At 40.8% G+C, this 16022-nt stretch overlaps 2 protein-coding genes across 2 annotated transcripts; both read right to left on the reverse strand.

The window, feature by feature from the left end:
* Positions 1-4409: 4409 nt before the first annotated feature.
* Positions 4410-5555, reverse strand: LOC131327637 (uncharacterized). The gene is made up of 2 exons (XM_058360783.1): positions 5326-5555; positions 4410-5202 (listed from the first exon to the last, which is right to left on the reverse strand). Exons 1-2 carry the CDS (start codon positions 5553-5555, stop codon positions 4410-4412), a joined length of 1023 nt encoding a protein of 340 aa, XP_058216766.1.
* Positions 5556-5579: 24 nt separating this feature from the next.
* Positions 5580-6348, reverse strand: LOC131327639 (protein FAR1-RELATED SEQUENCE 5-like). Its single transcript, XM_058360784.1, has 2 exons — positions 6040-6348; positions 5580-5915 (listed from the first exon to the last, which is right to left on the reverse strand). Exons 1-2 carry the CDS (start codon positions 6346-6348, stop codon positions 5580-5582), a joined length of 645 nt encoding a protein of 214 aa, XP_058216767.1.
* Positions 6349-16022: the final 9674 nt, after the last annotated feature.

The following is a 16022-nucleotide window of genomic DNA, read 5'->3' on the forward strand; positions in this document are numbered from 1 at the left end:
TGTCTTCCCTCCAAACCCTCAACTGGTGGTAACCGGACCTTAAGTCGATCTTAGAGAAACAAGTTGCGCCTCGAAGTTGATCAAACAAGTCGTCGATTCTAGGCATTGGATACTTGTTCTTAATGGTGATGCGGTTTAACTTACAATAATCAATACATAGACGAAGCGACCCATCTTTCTTTTGGGCGAACAAGGCCGGTGCTCCCCACGGTGACGTACTCGGACGAATAAACCCCAAATCCTCTAATTCTTGCAACTGAACCTTCAATTCCCTCAATTCGGCGGGTGCGAAGCGATAAGGAGGTATGGAGATAGGAGCGGTACCAGAAAGTAAGTCGATAGTGAATTCAATCTCTCTCTCGGGTGGCAAACCGGGTAACTCCTCTGGAAACACGTCCGGAAAATCACAAACAATAAAAGGTAGCTCCCTACGTGCGGACACATCCTAGTCTAACACCAAACTCGCTAATAAGGCATACATTGACTCACACTCCGGAGACTCACACAGATATGGTTCTATTGGTTCCCGACGCTCCCCGAAGAACTCGAAACAAGAACCCCCAAGCGGACAAATACGGACCCAACGCTTGAAGCAATCTATAGTAGCATGGAACATCAACAGCCAATCCATTCCTAGAATAAGGTCAAACCCCGACATATTCAGCATAATAAAATCAAGAGTAAAACGACGATCTTGAATAATAAGCTCACAATCTCGGCAAATGCGATTTAATGGCGACCTACCTCCTATAGGTGTGTCAACAAACAATGGAGGACTAATACTCTTGATTTCCAATTCCAAAGCACAAGCAAAAGATGCAGCAATAAAAGAATGCAATGCTCCAGAATCGAATAATACTCTAGCGAAGGAGTTAAACAAGAGAAATGTATCCCTCACAACCGATGTTTCCGAGGCCTGAGAAGTGACAGGAGGTGGTGGAAGCGGAAAAGCAGAAGTGATAGCAAAAGCCCTCCCTTGAGTAGTCTGACCCTTAGCATGTCCACCCCGATGACCAAAAACCTGAGTAGGCATAGACGAACTAGCTCCCCTTTCAACCTGAGATCCTTGAACTGAAGTGGTTTGACGGAAATGAGGCTGTTGTTGCCTCTGATTACCCCGAAAAGATTGCTGATTAGAACTCTGTCCACCCCTTGGTTGTTGCACCGAACTAGACTCGCTACGTGCCCCATTCCCACGCGGGCAATTCCTAGCAAAATGACCGGTTTTCCCACAAGTGAAGCATGTTCCCAAAAGCTGCGGACATTGGGTGCGAATGTGCCCCACCTGACCACACTCATGGCATACGATTGAGGGTCTATTGGAAACTCCCCGAGTCCAGAACGAAGAAGAAGGTGGAGGCCTAAAATTTGATGGACCCTGCGAAGTCAACATTTGATCCCTTTGTCTCTTCCTTCCATGAGTACCGAAACTCCCCGATGAAGAACTCATACCCCCCACTGGTTGTCTCAGTTCCCAAACCTTAGTATTTTTGGGTGCCTCCCTCGGTGTCTCAATGCTCCTCGCACACTCAACGACTTCAAAAAATCTACCTTTGCTTTGTGCCATAACAAACTTCTTTACGATCTCATGCAACCCTTTTTCAAATCGCCTACACTTCCTCTCTTCGGTTGCCACTAACTCCGGCGTAAAATGAGACAAGGATTGAAATTTTAAGGCGTACTCTGACACTGTCAAATCCCCTTGCTCTAACCTTTCAAACTCATCACTCAACTGGTCACGACTTGTTTCTGGAAAGTATTGCTCCTCGAAGAGCACCTCAAACTCCGCCCAAGTTAAGTTCTCAATATCTAGCTCATTTGCTTGAGCCGCGGTCCTTGCCGCTCTCCTTGTGTCTTTTCTTGATTCTAAGACCAACTCCCACCACTCATTCGCTTCTCCGGTAAGTTGAACGGCCACTATATTCACCCGCAAGTCATCCTCTGTTATCTGAAGAGCCCTGAAAAGTTTTCAGGTTTGAGCTAGCCAATGATCGGCCACAAGAGGGTCACTGCTCGACCCATCAAACGTAGGTGGATTTCTACGGCTGAACTCCCTCATTGCTATCATAGCACGACTATCTATGCTTTCCCTAGGAGTAGGATTTAAAAGGTTTGCAGCCTCAAGAGCCGCAACGAAATCCCTAGCAAAAGGATTTTGAACAATTGGTACCTCTTCTCTCTGACCGTGTTCGGTCCCCTCCCTCGGATTTCCATTCGGATTTTCCCCATGATGGCTAACCTCATCCTCGACTGGCGCTTCTCGGCCACGACCACGACCACGACCACGACCTCAGCCACGACCACCCCTACTTTCGACCCCACCTGCCCTAGCACGCGTTCTCGGAGGCATCTAGCTATAAGTTATAAGAAAGAGAAGGTTCATCAATGACAGCATCATTTCATGAGGTCAAAGCCTTGAACTATCCCAACACGGGTTAAAACAACTCCACGCCACTCTACTATATTGAAACGTAAAGCCACATAAGTCATGTCATATCAATGCACACAAGCACACATATGTTATGCAAAAGGCATGACATTTTGAACCCATGAGACTGGAAGTCTCCCCACGGTCTCAAAGTATTCAAACCTAGACGCTCTGATACCAATTTGTCATGTCCCTGATTTTCAACGTAAGTAAATAATACATTTTTAATAAAAGAACCTCACGAGTCACACACATTATCCAAAAGTGTTTCCCCACCTGTTTCATTTACAAATAAGTCCCCAAGTTTAGTGAAATACAATCTTGGCACCATGGCCCAAATTAGCTTAGATACAAGTACAACATGTTTAGAATATTACAAACTTTAGTCAAAAGATAATTCAAGAGCAAATTAGTTACAAAGCCATCTTTAACCAAAAGTAAGTCTTTTACAGAGATGAATAAGTAACTAAAAAAGGTTAGCTTCCAAAAATCTTCATGTCCAAGCACACCATTGCATGCAATCTATTACCCAGCATTAGAACCTGAAAAGAAGGATTTTGTTGAGCTACACTAGCCCAGTAGGAAAATCTTCACCAACTCTATATGCAAATATGTTGATAAGTGCAAACGAAAGAGGATAAGGAGATGCAGTTCGACAGATAGTATTCAATCAATTCATCAGTGAACCTCTATCTAGATTAAATGCGTAAGTCGCATGACACAATGACTTCGACAATCCCAACTTAACTCGATAACCCAAACTCCCACCATCGGTATTTCCACCACTTGCGTTACCGTATCACTCCACAAGGATTACCGTGTTACCACCCCTTGCGTCACGATGATCCCTAGCGACTCAGGTTACCGTATTACCACCCCTCGCATTACGAAACCCCTCTAAGTCTCCGTATTACCACCCCTTGCGTTACGGGACTCCCCTAACCAATTTCCAACCCAATCAACTATTTCCTCATACAATACACAAGCTAAGACTCTCCCATGATCCATTCTTAGGTAAAACATCATACATTATGCCTACGTCATCACAAATGCACCTTGAACGATCACAAATACCAAGAATATACAGAGAATGCACTTTAACAATGTCTTAACCAAGTCATTTCTTATTTGGTTCTCGCTAACGGAAGACCAACGGAACGAGGATAGCATCGAATAGTCAAAGGAAGTCAATTGGACAAGCTTAAGGTAGGTTAGGAGGTGTCCAAAAGGATTTAGAAGTGATTGGGGGTCAAAACAATCGATGGGAGAGCAGCAGGAGCAAAACTGGAGCTAAGCTCCTGGTATCGATACGCACAAAATCAGTATCGATACAATATTCACTATCCAAAAAGATAAGCTCACTGTATCGATACGCCACAAAATCCGTATCGATACCACGGGGCTTCGGGTAGCGATTTCAGCAGATTTTCAGGGCATGAACAACAGCCAAAATCCAACAATCCAAGGCATAAATCTACACCAAATCAACATATAAACATATAAAAGAGGTAAAGAAGTCCCTACCTCGCAACAATGGCCAAGATTCAAATGTTTTTGAACGATCCCTAACCTCTCGAACTCCGAAACTTCAATTCAAGCTCGACCCAAGGAATTTCAAGCGTGAGAATGTGATTGTAAGGCCGGAGGGAGGTTGTTTCTTGAAGATATTAGGAGATGAGGTGGAGTTTTGAGTGAGATGAGAGGAGAGGAGAGAGAGAGATAGCCGGTGGAGAGAGGGAGAGAAACGGATGAGAGAGAGAGCTTGGGGATGAAATATCATCCTCTACCACACACACACTCCTTATATACCCATATATCTTTTTATTATACCAAAACTCCTTCAAACTTCAATTCATTCACTTCAATCAAAATCAAATAATCACCTAATAAACCACCTTTTCTCATTACGACATTAATTAATCATTTTCAGTAATTAAATAAATTACGGGTCTTTGAGCAAATCATCTTCAACATCCTTGACCTATTCTATGTAAGGTCTTATTGCTTTCGAGAACTGATTGATGAAGGGGCATATCCAAAATTGTGCTGGAACTTTTGTTTTCCCTTTCAAATTGCACCACGGTTTCTCTTTGATGGCCTTAGGGGTTTGAAAGGAGGCTAGAACGTGCTCAAACTCCAAGGGATCCCTACGCATCGAATTTTGTTCTTTGGCTACATTTCTTTCTTTCGTTGACTTCCGACCGCGTGGTTGTGCATTCACTTTGGGTTCAACGAGTGTATTACTTTTCGAATGAGCAAGCTCTTGCATCTTCTTAACATAATTTACCTTCGCATCATATTGATCTTCATTCAAGAACTTATTGTAAAAACAATCAAAGTGAGCCAAAAGTGTCTCCTCCATCGAACCCTCATTCCGGGGTGCAATAAAAGAAAGCCTCTTCCAATGGTCGTGGATTAACTCAATCGGTAGGGGGATATTTGCCACCTTGTAAGGAGCAATCTCATGAGCACAAGGTAAACCATGGGTGTGCCTCAAAGAACACTCACACTCATGCTCCGATTCCACAAACCATTCGACTTGATGGGACGCTGCTAAAACAAGTCTCATGGCATTCGACGAAACTGCTCCCCTTAGCCTATCAAATAGAGTTGTTCTAAAATCATGTTGCACACAACTAAGGCTCTTCTCAAAAGAAGCTTTGACTTCAGTAACTTGTAACAACATCAATCTGTGAATCTTCTCCCATATAGTATCAAAATTGCATTGTGAGTTTTCAAGATGATTTTTTAGCTTCAAATGTGAACTCTTCGCCCTACGAATAAATATGACAAGATATTAGCCATAGCAAATAACATGAATATATGAAAAAATTTCAAAAACTCGTGAATAACATGAATATTACGGAAAGTGTCGGAGTTGCAAATGAAGCGTTTACCTGTTACTTGTTAGGTTCCCAAAATGCATGACTTTGTTCGTCCAAGCTCTTACAAACCTCTCTTTGTAGGGTACCAACCAATTTTTCTCGACGTACTCAAGTGCTGCAGGAACCATTTCAAAATCACGCTTCAAAACACAAAGATGCTTCTCGTACTTTGCAACACTCGCTGAAAGGACGACTAGGCCCCAAATGCAAATAAACTCCTCCCACATCTTGTCATCAAACATCTTTCTACACTTAGCTAATATGTTCTAGCCAATATGCCACCTACATAGGAAGTTGGTAGCATGAGGGAAAACATTTGTGATGGCATTCATAAGCGCCAACTCCCTATCCATGACAGTAACGGATGGAAGCATGTTGGGATCCATCATGCCTTTTAGCTTCTCTAAGACCCAAGTGTAGTTTTCCGTTTTCTCACATTTCATGAAAGCAAACGCTGCACAAAAAGTCATCTTTGGCGATGTTACACCAACAATTTGAACCAAAAAAAACTTGTACTTATTTGTCTTGTATGTGCAATCCATCATTAACACTCGAGAAAAAGCACGTAATATCTCCCCGGCAGATGGGGGAGACCAAAACAACTGTGACATTCTCAGTCTCGTTCGCACGAGTCAAATGAACGTACTTGTACTTTTCTAGCCGATCCAACAAATGTTGCATTTGAGATTTCCCAGCTTTCTCTATCACTCGGTACTTTTGTCATACATTATACACGGCTTTGATAGGCGTTACGTTCTCAAGATCTTGAACCTTCAAATGGGTTAGGATTTCTCTAGGTTTCACCAAAGAGACTGACAAATCAACCACCGTGCTAGTCTGCTCTGACAACAACCTCCCGGCATACGAATGGCCCTCCAAGCACACCCCTAGAGTATGGTTATCAGTGCCATTGTGGATAGAGACGGTCCAACCATCCTTGCCCTTTACAGCTTTCAATTCAAATGGGCATTCACATTGTGGATAGCGAGTCGAGTTCGGATTGTTTGAGTTGTTTGTGTTATGTGACCTATGCATTCAATCTAGATAGAGGCTCATTTACAAGTTGATTGATTACCACCTATCGAGCTATATTTCCTTATCATTTTTTTTTGTTTGCACTTATCGTCATATTTACATATAAGACTGGTAAAGATTTTCCTACTGGGCTAGTGTAGCTCAACAAAATCCTTCTTTTCAGGTTCTAATGCCGGCTAATAGACTGCATGCTATGGTGTGCTTGGACATGAAGATTTTTGGAAGCTAACCTCTTTTAGTTACTTATTCCTCTTGTAATAGACTTACTTTAGGTTAAAGATGGCTTTGTAACTAATTAGTTCTTGAGTTATCTTTTGACTAAAGTTTGTAATGTTCTAAACATGTTGTACTTGTATCTAAGCTAATTTGGGCCGTAGTGCCAAGGTTGTGATTGTTTAAGAAATGGGGACTTGTTTGTAAATTAAACAGGTGAGAAACTCTTTTGGGTAATATGTATGATACGCGAGGCTCTTTATTGAAATGTTGTATTTATTTATGTTGAAAATCGAGGGCGTGACAAATTGGTATCAGAGCTTTAGGTTTGAATACCTAGAGACCGTGGGGAGACTTAGTCTCATGGGTTCAAAAATCGTTGCATATATTAAAAAAAAATGTGTGTGCTTGCATGACTGACGTGTGTTCACTGAACTGGCATTGCATATGTATATGTTTACATGAAACTGTGAAAAGCTGGTGCTTGTGTCTGAGAAAAAGAGAAGTTGACCTCTTTGTGGTGGCTATGGTTGTAACCGTTATTATTGTTATCGCTACTGTTGGTAGTTTTGTTCTTGAGACATCAGTAGTAAGGTGCCCTTTTTAGATGAGATGTTAGACGGGAAAGAATCTGAAAGGATCGAGATTGTGATAATGCTTATGCGTAGTGGCGAGGTCGACATGTGAGAGATGATATATGTTAGTGTGTAATAAAAGTGCTAGATTGTTAATAATATTTATGAGCTAAGTGTTGGATGTATTTTACTTGAATTGCGTGGATTACGTATCGGGTCTTAATTGCGTTAATTGAATCTTATGTGATGTAAGCCACATCGAGTCTAAGTATACGAAGGGTAATATTTCTTTTTACATCACAGGAACCACAATTTGTCCAGAAAGTGCGTGAGGTATATCATAGCTGGAGGGTTGAACTTGTGAGTGTCTCGAATGTGTTTGAAGGGGGATGATATCTTGTTGTGGTAATGATTGTGGTTTGTCATTATTATGGTGGTTATTGAGGTTGACTTAGGAAGACGAGGGTTATAAGTAGGGTGTCTAGATACGGTATGTGTCTTCTAAACACCCAGGCGACTACCGAAGAGATCCAACTGGAAGAGGCGCTTGATCACCGCTCCTTCTAGATGGAAGTCTCGAAAAGTCAATTGGACACTAGGATTGTGTATAGGGGCTAGATCTCTAGGCTTGAGAAAAGTTATAGAGTTATAGTCGTCATTGCTGAGGTGAATGTCATGATGGTGTCGTTATGGCAGATTGATAGGAAATAGTGAAGACATTATTTAGTGAGAAGGACAACAAGACTTGAGGAGAACTATATCCATGTGACCTGAGTCGAGTGATTGATGTAAGTGTGTGGTGAAAAAACTTGTCTGGGGTGAGGGCGATACGAATGTGAACTGTTGAGGTTGACAATGAGGCAAAGTGTAATTGGTGTCCTGAGTGGGAATGGTAGGAACTTTGAAATGATAGGCATGTAGAGAAATAATATGTTGTGAATTGAAGGGTTGGAGTGTAGAGATCGTGCATGGTGTATAATTGGGTATGTAGACTAGACTAATGACAATATAGGACATATGGAGGTATGCCATTAAGATGATAAATTTGTTTAAGAGATAATAGTGATAATGATAGTGATAGCAAAGATGGTGGTAATGGAAGTTGTTATTCTTGAGGTCGAGTGTAGATACGGCGAATGCCTTTGAGGAAAATTGAGGTTGATATGATTTCTTAGTTGAGAGACAATCATGAGGCCATGAAGCTTGTGGTGAGCGGAACTGTTAGAAGATGCTGGTGCGAGTGAGATTGATTCTTAAGTGATGAAGTAGTTGGAGTTTTAGAATATAAGGAGAAATATAAACATGTTAGGTTGTAAAGTTGTTGAAATAGAAGAATAATTAGAATTGATAATACTTGTATTTGTGATGTGATATTGTGATGTTTAAGACTGTGAACATGAGAAATATGTGATTTGACTTGAATGAATGAATGAGAATGCTCTAGATTGGTAAAGTGAATAGACGTCGTGTGAGGCATTACGAGATTGAAAGGAATGAGATAACTATAGGGGCTTCTAAAAGCCATGAATTGTGAAGTGTTGGGTACTGTATGAGTCCGATGATGTGTAGGTGTGTTTGGTTCTGTGCAATGCCATTAATTTGTACTATGAGAGCGGTTGGTTTATTGAGATATTTGTGCATAAAATGTGCTGCTATTTAGTTTAAATTTTCTTGTTTGACTGATTGTGTAATCCTAGTGGGTGAAGTTCATCCTCTGAATGCAGTATTAAGTAGATAGTGATGTGATGTGTGGATACATGTCCCTGGTCAAATATGTAATCGATAGAAACGTGCTTGAGTTGATTGGCACAAATCCTTTAGTTTGACATAACGCTATGCGATGATTGGAATCTCTATTCTCAACTCCTTATTCTGTTGTGGCTTACGATTTGACGAGTGCTTTGCATGCCTTTCATTTTCTAGATTATGGTCTTATTGAGAATCTTGATGGTCTAGTTCATTCTTCGTGAGACGTACATTGAACAGGTAAGACTAATTGGACATTGTAGACACATGCCGCATTTGAATCAAGTCATCTATTTGGGGTGTTGAGTAAGTATAGTGAAACATGTGAAGTGGGGAATTTTGGTTTTGGAAACTTTTACACCTACGGAGTGTTATATATATATATATATATATATATATATATATATATATATATATACAGTTATTTTCAAATAAGGAGGTCCTTATTTTAGTTAAAATAAGGACCTCTCCATTCCTCCCATTTTCCGTTCGAATTTCAATGATCTGAGCCGCTCAATGTGTTCAGAAAGTGATTTTAAGAGTACCCACGAAGAATCAGCAAAAAAAATGACCGGGAAGGATTTTATCCAAGCAGTTTTTATTTGAACCGTTTGATAAAAAACAAACAAAAACTACTCGGATGAAGCCTTTCCGGTCATTTTTTTTTTGCTGATTTCTAGCGAGTACCCTTAAAATCACGTGCTGAACACATTGAGCGGCTTGGATCATCAAAATTCTATCGAGAAAGGGAGGTCCTTATTTTATTAAGTTAAGGTGGTCCTTAGGAGAAGGGGACTCTATATATATGTGTATGCATATGTATATATATGTATGTATGTATTAGGACTCAAAATTTTTTGAAAAAAAAAAGGGGAAATGCTTTGTGTAAACTGATTATTCGTATAGTTACATCCCGATGGAGTGAGCCTCATCCCAAATTTCGCTATGACAACTACTTATTGATATTGTCTTTCAAAAAAAAAAAAAGAAGGAAGGAATTTACTTAATGACATGCGACACTATACACATGCTATTGAAAATTGTAAATTAGAGACTCGTTGTTTATTTTTTATTTTTTATATCATCACGTTGGACACTTAGACTTTAACCTAGCCTTTATCTTCTCGAGGGAACATATCTTGAGTATTGCTATTTCATGGGAGATTGTCCTAGAGGTTAATTACTCTAAGATGCATTAGTTTTCATGACTCTACTAGAACCTAGTAATTGATAAGGGTCTCCATGTCTCAATTATGACTAGCAGTGTTATTCCTTGGGTGACTAAGCGAAGTTGTTTTGTAGTTGGAACCTGACACATGTCATTTCCTTAACAGCATCAATGATATGATCGGAAGATTTGATATGAGAAGTTTTCGCGATATGTCAACCCTTAGTTGAGAGTAGTTAATGGCTTGTGGTAAGGAGAGTTATGGATTTGAGAGTTCGCCTGAGTAGTTTTAATGTTGTGTCGTGTTGAGTTATGTAGAAGGGACGTTGCCGAGGGAGTAAATTTGGGTTTCCAAGACGAAAGTTGGTGGTGATTCCAAGTAGGCTGAGGGATGTGAGTTGGAGATAATGGCTAGTAGTTTGGTGTTGTGTATTTCACCATACCAAGGGAAGTTATTCGTGTCTTTATGAGGGGGAAGTGAGTACCAAGATGCATAGGACCAATTGGGATAATTAAGAGAGTAATGTTGCAGCCTATCATTAGCAGTATCAATAGAGTTGGATCGATTGTGGGACGTGTCTACTCTTGGAGTTGAAAGAAATATCAATAACTTGAAGCGTGAGGAGTTTAACTATGGCAAGTTGATGATTATGATTAAGCATAGGATAATGAATCCTTATGTAGTCTAATAATTGGATTTTGGATTGCTTGCAAGCTAAGTTTAGTTTGGACCCGTTTTGTTATTATGAATCTTGTTTGTGAGTAAGTCACTCCCATTCGTTGAGTTTTCTGTGAGTATCTTTTGGTAAAATATGCATGCTTAGTTAGATTTTTGTGGGGGTACTATTGAACCTGGTGGTCACATGGTGGAAATCATTAAGTCAGAGTTTTAAGTTAGAGATGGCTCATGCTACTTCAAACAATTTAACATCATGTGATAAGGAAAGGGACAATTCGCGATTATATGAGGTGTATATTAGATCAGGTGGTGCCAAGTGATTTGTTAACTCTTGAGAATTCATTTAGAACACTATTAAGCGGATGAGGATTTTCTTGGTTCTATTACAATACAGACAATTTGGGTACTCTAAATTAGTATGTGGAAATTTTGATTCGTTGGTTGACGTTAATTGAGGGAAATAAGAATTGGAGTTTTATAAGCTTTTGATACATTCTTCTTCGTAGGTAGATGAATACTTATTGGAATAAGGCACAAGGAAGATGAATACTTATTGGAATAAAGCACAACGAATAGGAATGTGAATTTCAGAGCTTGAAGAACGTGGGTGCATTAGTTGATAGATCTTGATGTGATTGTTATGTAATTATTTGGGATTAGGACTTTAGTACAAAATATTCGACGAACCTGAATATCTGTGCAAATCCAAATTTGATAGGGATGATTAGAGGTTGGTGGATTTCTTGAGGAGAAATTGATACGTTTCCTAGATTCACGCGAGCAAATTTTGAGGGGTAAAATCATTCCGTTAGTGCGAGTCTTACAGAGTAATCTCGGGAAAGAATAGTCAATGTGGGAAAGGGAGGACGAAGTAAAAGAGAAGTACCCACATTTTTTTTCGAATTGACCAATGTGAGTTATAAATTTCAGTTTTATGATTGTTGACTTGTTGTTTGGTGATATATGTTATGGCATGAGCATGCTTGTTTGATGCATAATCTTAGTTGGCTTGAGTTGTAAATTTCGGGACGAAATTTCTTTAAGGAGGATAGGTTGTAGAGACCCGTAAATTTTAATTATTGAAATTATTGTTAAAATGCCTAAATTGAGAAAGTATGGTTTAAAGTTGGATTGGGGATAGAAGTGAAATGATAGAGATTGGAGGGGGTGAGAGTGTGATATACTTGTGTGTGAGTATATATAGGGGTAGATGTATTGTAGGAGATCATTTTTCTCCATCTCACTCTCTCTCATCCACCTCTCCCTCTCTCCCCGCCGATCTCTCTCCTCTCCTCTCACTCAAAACTCCACCTCATCTCCCAAAATCTTCAAGAATCAACCTTCCCCAAGCCTTCCATTCGCGTTATTGAGCTCGGAGATCCGTGGGTCGAGCTTGAATCAAGGTTTCGGAGTTCAAGAGGTTAGGGCTCATTCAAAAATGCATGAATCTCGGCCATTGTTGCGAGGTAGGGATTTCTATACCTCTTTTATATGTTTATATGTTGATTTGGTGTGGAATCGTGCCTTTGATTGTTGGATTTTGGTTGTTGTACATGCCTTGAAAATCTGCTGAAATCGCTACCCGAAGCCCCGTGGTATCGATACGGATTTTATGGCGTATCGACACAGTGAGCTTATCTTTTTGGACAGTGAATATTGTATCAATACGGATTTTGCGCGTATTGATACCAGGAGCTTAACTCCAGTTTTGCTCCTGCTACTCTTCAGTCGATTGTTTTGACCCCCGATCACTTCTAAATCCTCTTGGACACCTCCTGGCCTATCTTATGCTTGTCTAATTGACTTCCCTTGACTATTTGATGCTATCCTCGTTTTGTTGGTCTTCCGTTAGCGAGAACCGAATAAGAGATTATGTAATTAAAACGTTGTTAGAGTGTATTCTATAGATTATTGGTACTTGTGATTATTCATGGTGCATTTGTGATGACGTTGGCATAACGTATGATGTTTCATCTATGAATGTGGTCATGGGTGAATCTTAGCTTGCATATTGTATGAGAAAATAGTCGAATGGGTCGGAAGTTGGTTTAGGGAGTCCCGTAACGCAAGGGGTGGTAATACGGAGACTTAGAGGGGTTTCGTAATGCAAGAGGCGGTAATATGGTAACCCGAGTTGTTTGGAATCACCGTGACGCAAGGGGTGGTAACGCGGTAATCCTTGTGCTTTGATACAGGAACGCAAGGGGTGGAAATACCGATGGTGGGAGTTTGGGTTAGCGAGTCGAGTTCGGATTGTTTGAGTTGTTTGTGTTATGTGACCTATGCATTCAATATAGATAGAGGCTCATTTACAAATTGATTGATTACCACCTATCGAGCTATATTTCCTTATCATTTTTTTTTGTTTGCACTTATCGTCATATTTACATATAAGATTGGTAAAGATTTTCCTACTGGGCTAGTGTAGCTCAACAAAATCTTTCTTTTCAGGTTCTAATGCCGGGTAATAGACTGCATGCTATGGTGTGCTTGGACATGAAGATTTTTGGAAGCTAACCTCTTTTAGTTACTTATTCCTCTTGTAATAGACTTACTTTAGGTTAAAGATGGCTTTGTAACTAATTAGTTCTTGAGTTATCTTTTGACTAAAGTTTGTAATGTTCTAAACATGTTGTACTTGTATCTAAGCTAATTTGGGCCATAGTGCCAAGGTTGTGATTGTTTAAGAAATGGGGACTTGTTTGTAAATTAAATAGGTAAGAATCTCTTTTGGGTAATATATATGATACGTGAGGCTCTTTATTGAAGTGTATTATTTATTTATGTTGAAAATCGAGGGCGTGACAGCCCTTAATCACAATGATAAACCCGTGTTGTTTACTTGTGCATCTTATTCAATCTACCAATGCTTCATCGGATGGAAAAACCTACACACACAAAAATTATAGCCCATATATAAGATTGCACATGATAAATGCTCCATCAAAAAACACTCACCGTCTCCATTGTAAAATGCTCCTTATAATCGTATAGAGGATGAGTGGACGTAGGTATAGTCGATGGCCCTACATAACTACCAAGTGTTGAAGTGTCACCCTATAACACCCAAAGACAAACTAGGTAAACGCATGATTCTTTGCAATTTCATTCGAATATTAACATCTAAAAACGGGAACCAAATTCAGATTTAAGAGTTCGAAAATGTTGACAATATTCGGATATTAATATCTGAATAGTTGTACATAATTCAGACATTAGAGTCCGAAAAGTTAGTAAAGTTTAGGCACTGTGTGTCCGACTGTGTCGGGCTAGAACTGAAATTGAAAATGGAGGGCGGGCTTACCTCTTGCAGCGGTTTTTGCTCCTTCACTACAACATCTGTGCTATCAACTTGTTTCTCAACTTCCATTGTGTGATCTTCCAACTCCAAATCGTGGTGTATTGATGGGTCAACTATTTCTTGTTTAACAATGGAGGGAGAGGAAGCAATCGAGGTTTCCATTGAAAGTTTAGGAGGAAGAGGAGGGGAGAAAGACAGGCAGGGTTGGCTGGGAGGGGCCTGCTGGTGGGTGGTGGGAGCTGGGTAGTGTAGGGAGGTATTCCCGAACAGGTCCAAGAAGAGCCCGAGCACGGTGAAGTAAAAAGTCAACGCACTATGAACCAGCGATATGAGAAGTCAATGGTCCAGAGAGGTTGTACGATTCTCAGTACAGTAACACAAGACGTTATTGGACCAAATACAAGGAAAGTGACATGTGATGCCACTGTTCAGATATCTTGTTCGGCAAAGAGAGCCGAACAGGAGGAGAGCTCCTTAGAAAGGAACTAGTCCAAATCATTTCTAAAGGACCAGTTACATGTGAAGTAACTGGTCCAGGCCATCTGTTCGGCCATGAGATGGCCGAACAAAGAGAGAAGTCCTATTGAAGGGAACATTCTAGAAGGGTCCAGAATCACTGGTATTCCATTAAAAGATGAGATCCCTAGAATATAGGATCTAAAGAAGATATCCAACGAGTATGGGATGTTCGGCCAGTAATGGAAAAGAATCCTAAAAGGACTCTTTTCTAATAAACTGATAAAGGAAACGAGAATCCTTGATATCCTGGGTTTCCTATACGAGTTAGGAATCCTAGGGCAACACGGATGCTTGGCCAGCAAGCATATGCAAATCTATAAATATGAGGTAAACCTAGAGGCAAAAGGTACGCAATACATTGCATTATTCGATATTTACCTACTGATAATTAGGGTTCCATTAGTACGAAATACTAACAAAGGCATCGGAGGGCCTTTGCCACGAGAGGCAAAGGTGCACTCACTCCTTGTCTGTTTTGCAGGACAAGGGTTTCATTGACAAATTAGGGTTCCGTTCAAGAGGCACGTGAAGCCGTTGCATTCTAGTACTATTCAGAGCACTACTTGAATTTATCCACCTACAATTGGCGCCGTCTGTGGGAAACGAAAGAGTTCCCTTTGAAATACGACCATGGTGGAAGTAGATCCAGCAACACCACACGATCCGAAGGACGTGTTAATTGGAGGAGGGGATAAATCTCCACCCGGGGCTCCGAGAAAGCCCGAAGGAGGACACAAGAGGACCACGAGTAAGGGCCACCCCCTTACCATCCACGGCAACTCCAAAAATAGAGATGGAGAGACGGCATCGAAGTCCACGAGAAGGACTAAATCCCATCGAGGGGATGAATCGATTGCACACTCTAGGAGTGTATACCGTAGCGAAGACGTTCTTGATAAGAAGAGACAAGAGATTGAGGAGTATGCTCGTTTGATCAAAATATGAGAACATGAGATTAGAGAACTAGAGAGGATCAGGGAACATCCGGAGGACTCCGGACTATCTCGAAGAAATTCTAGAGGCAGTGAATATGCTTTGGTACAGTACAAAAAGGCTCCTTCACGAGGAAGAAGGAGCAGAAGCAGAAGTCTGACCCCAAGGCGACATAAAGCTTCTCCACGAAAAGGAAGGAGTAAGATCCGAACACTCGAGCGAAGGAGGGTATCTCCGAGAAAGAGGAGAAGCAGAGGTCAAAGCTCTACCCCCGAGGAGGAAGGGAGTAGGAAACATCATAGGGACAGGTACGAGAGACCTGATTCCGATTGGGAAAGAACTAGATCCAAGAAAGGACCAGAGGATGAAACCATGACTGCACGAGAAGCAGCACGGAAAGCACTTCAGAATATAGCATCCTCCCCTTTTACCAAAAAGTTACAGGAGACTAGGCTGCCGACCAGGGTAAAACACGAAACGTTCATCCTCTACGAGACAGATGCTGATCCCGTGGCACATATACAGCATTACCAGCAGGCA

Source organism: Rhododendron vialii, chromosome 5a (genome assembly GCF_030253575.1).
Source record: "Rhododendron vialii isolate Sample 1 chromosome 5a, ASM3025357v1".
Taxonomy (NCBI): domain Eukaryota; kingdom Viridiplantae; phylum Streptophyta; class Magnoliopsida; order Ericales; family Ericaceae; genus Rhododendron; species Rhododendron vialii.

Excerpts from the sequence above, each read along its gene's own strand:
- LOC131327637 (XM_058360783.1), bottom strand. The coding sequence starts at position 5,555 with ATGTTTGATGACAAGATGTGGGAGGAGTTTATTTGCATTTGGGGCCTA. Across the intron at positions 5,203-5,325 it reads GGGAACCTAACAAGTAACAG|GGCGAAGAGTTCACATTTGA; the intron begins GTAAACGCTTCA and ends ATTTATTCGTAG.
- LOC131327639 (XM_058360784.1), bottom strand. The coding sequence starts at position 6,348 with ATGCATAGGTCACATAACACAAACAACTCAAACAATCCGAACTCGACT. Across the intron at positions 5,916-6,039 it reads CTATCAAAGCCGTGTATAAT|TTGTTTTGGTCTCCCCCATC; the intron begins GTATGACAAAAG and ends AGAATGTCACAG.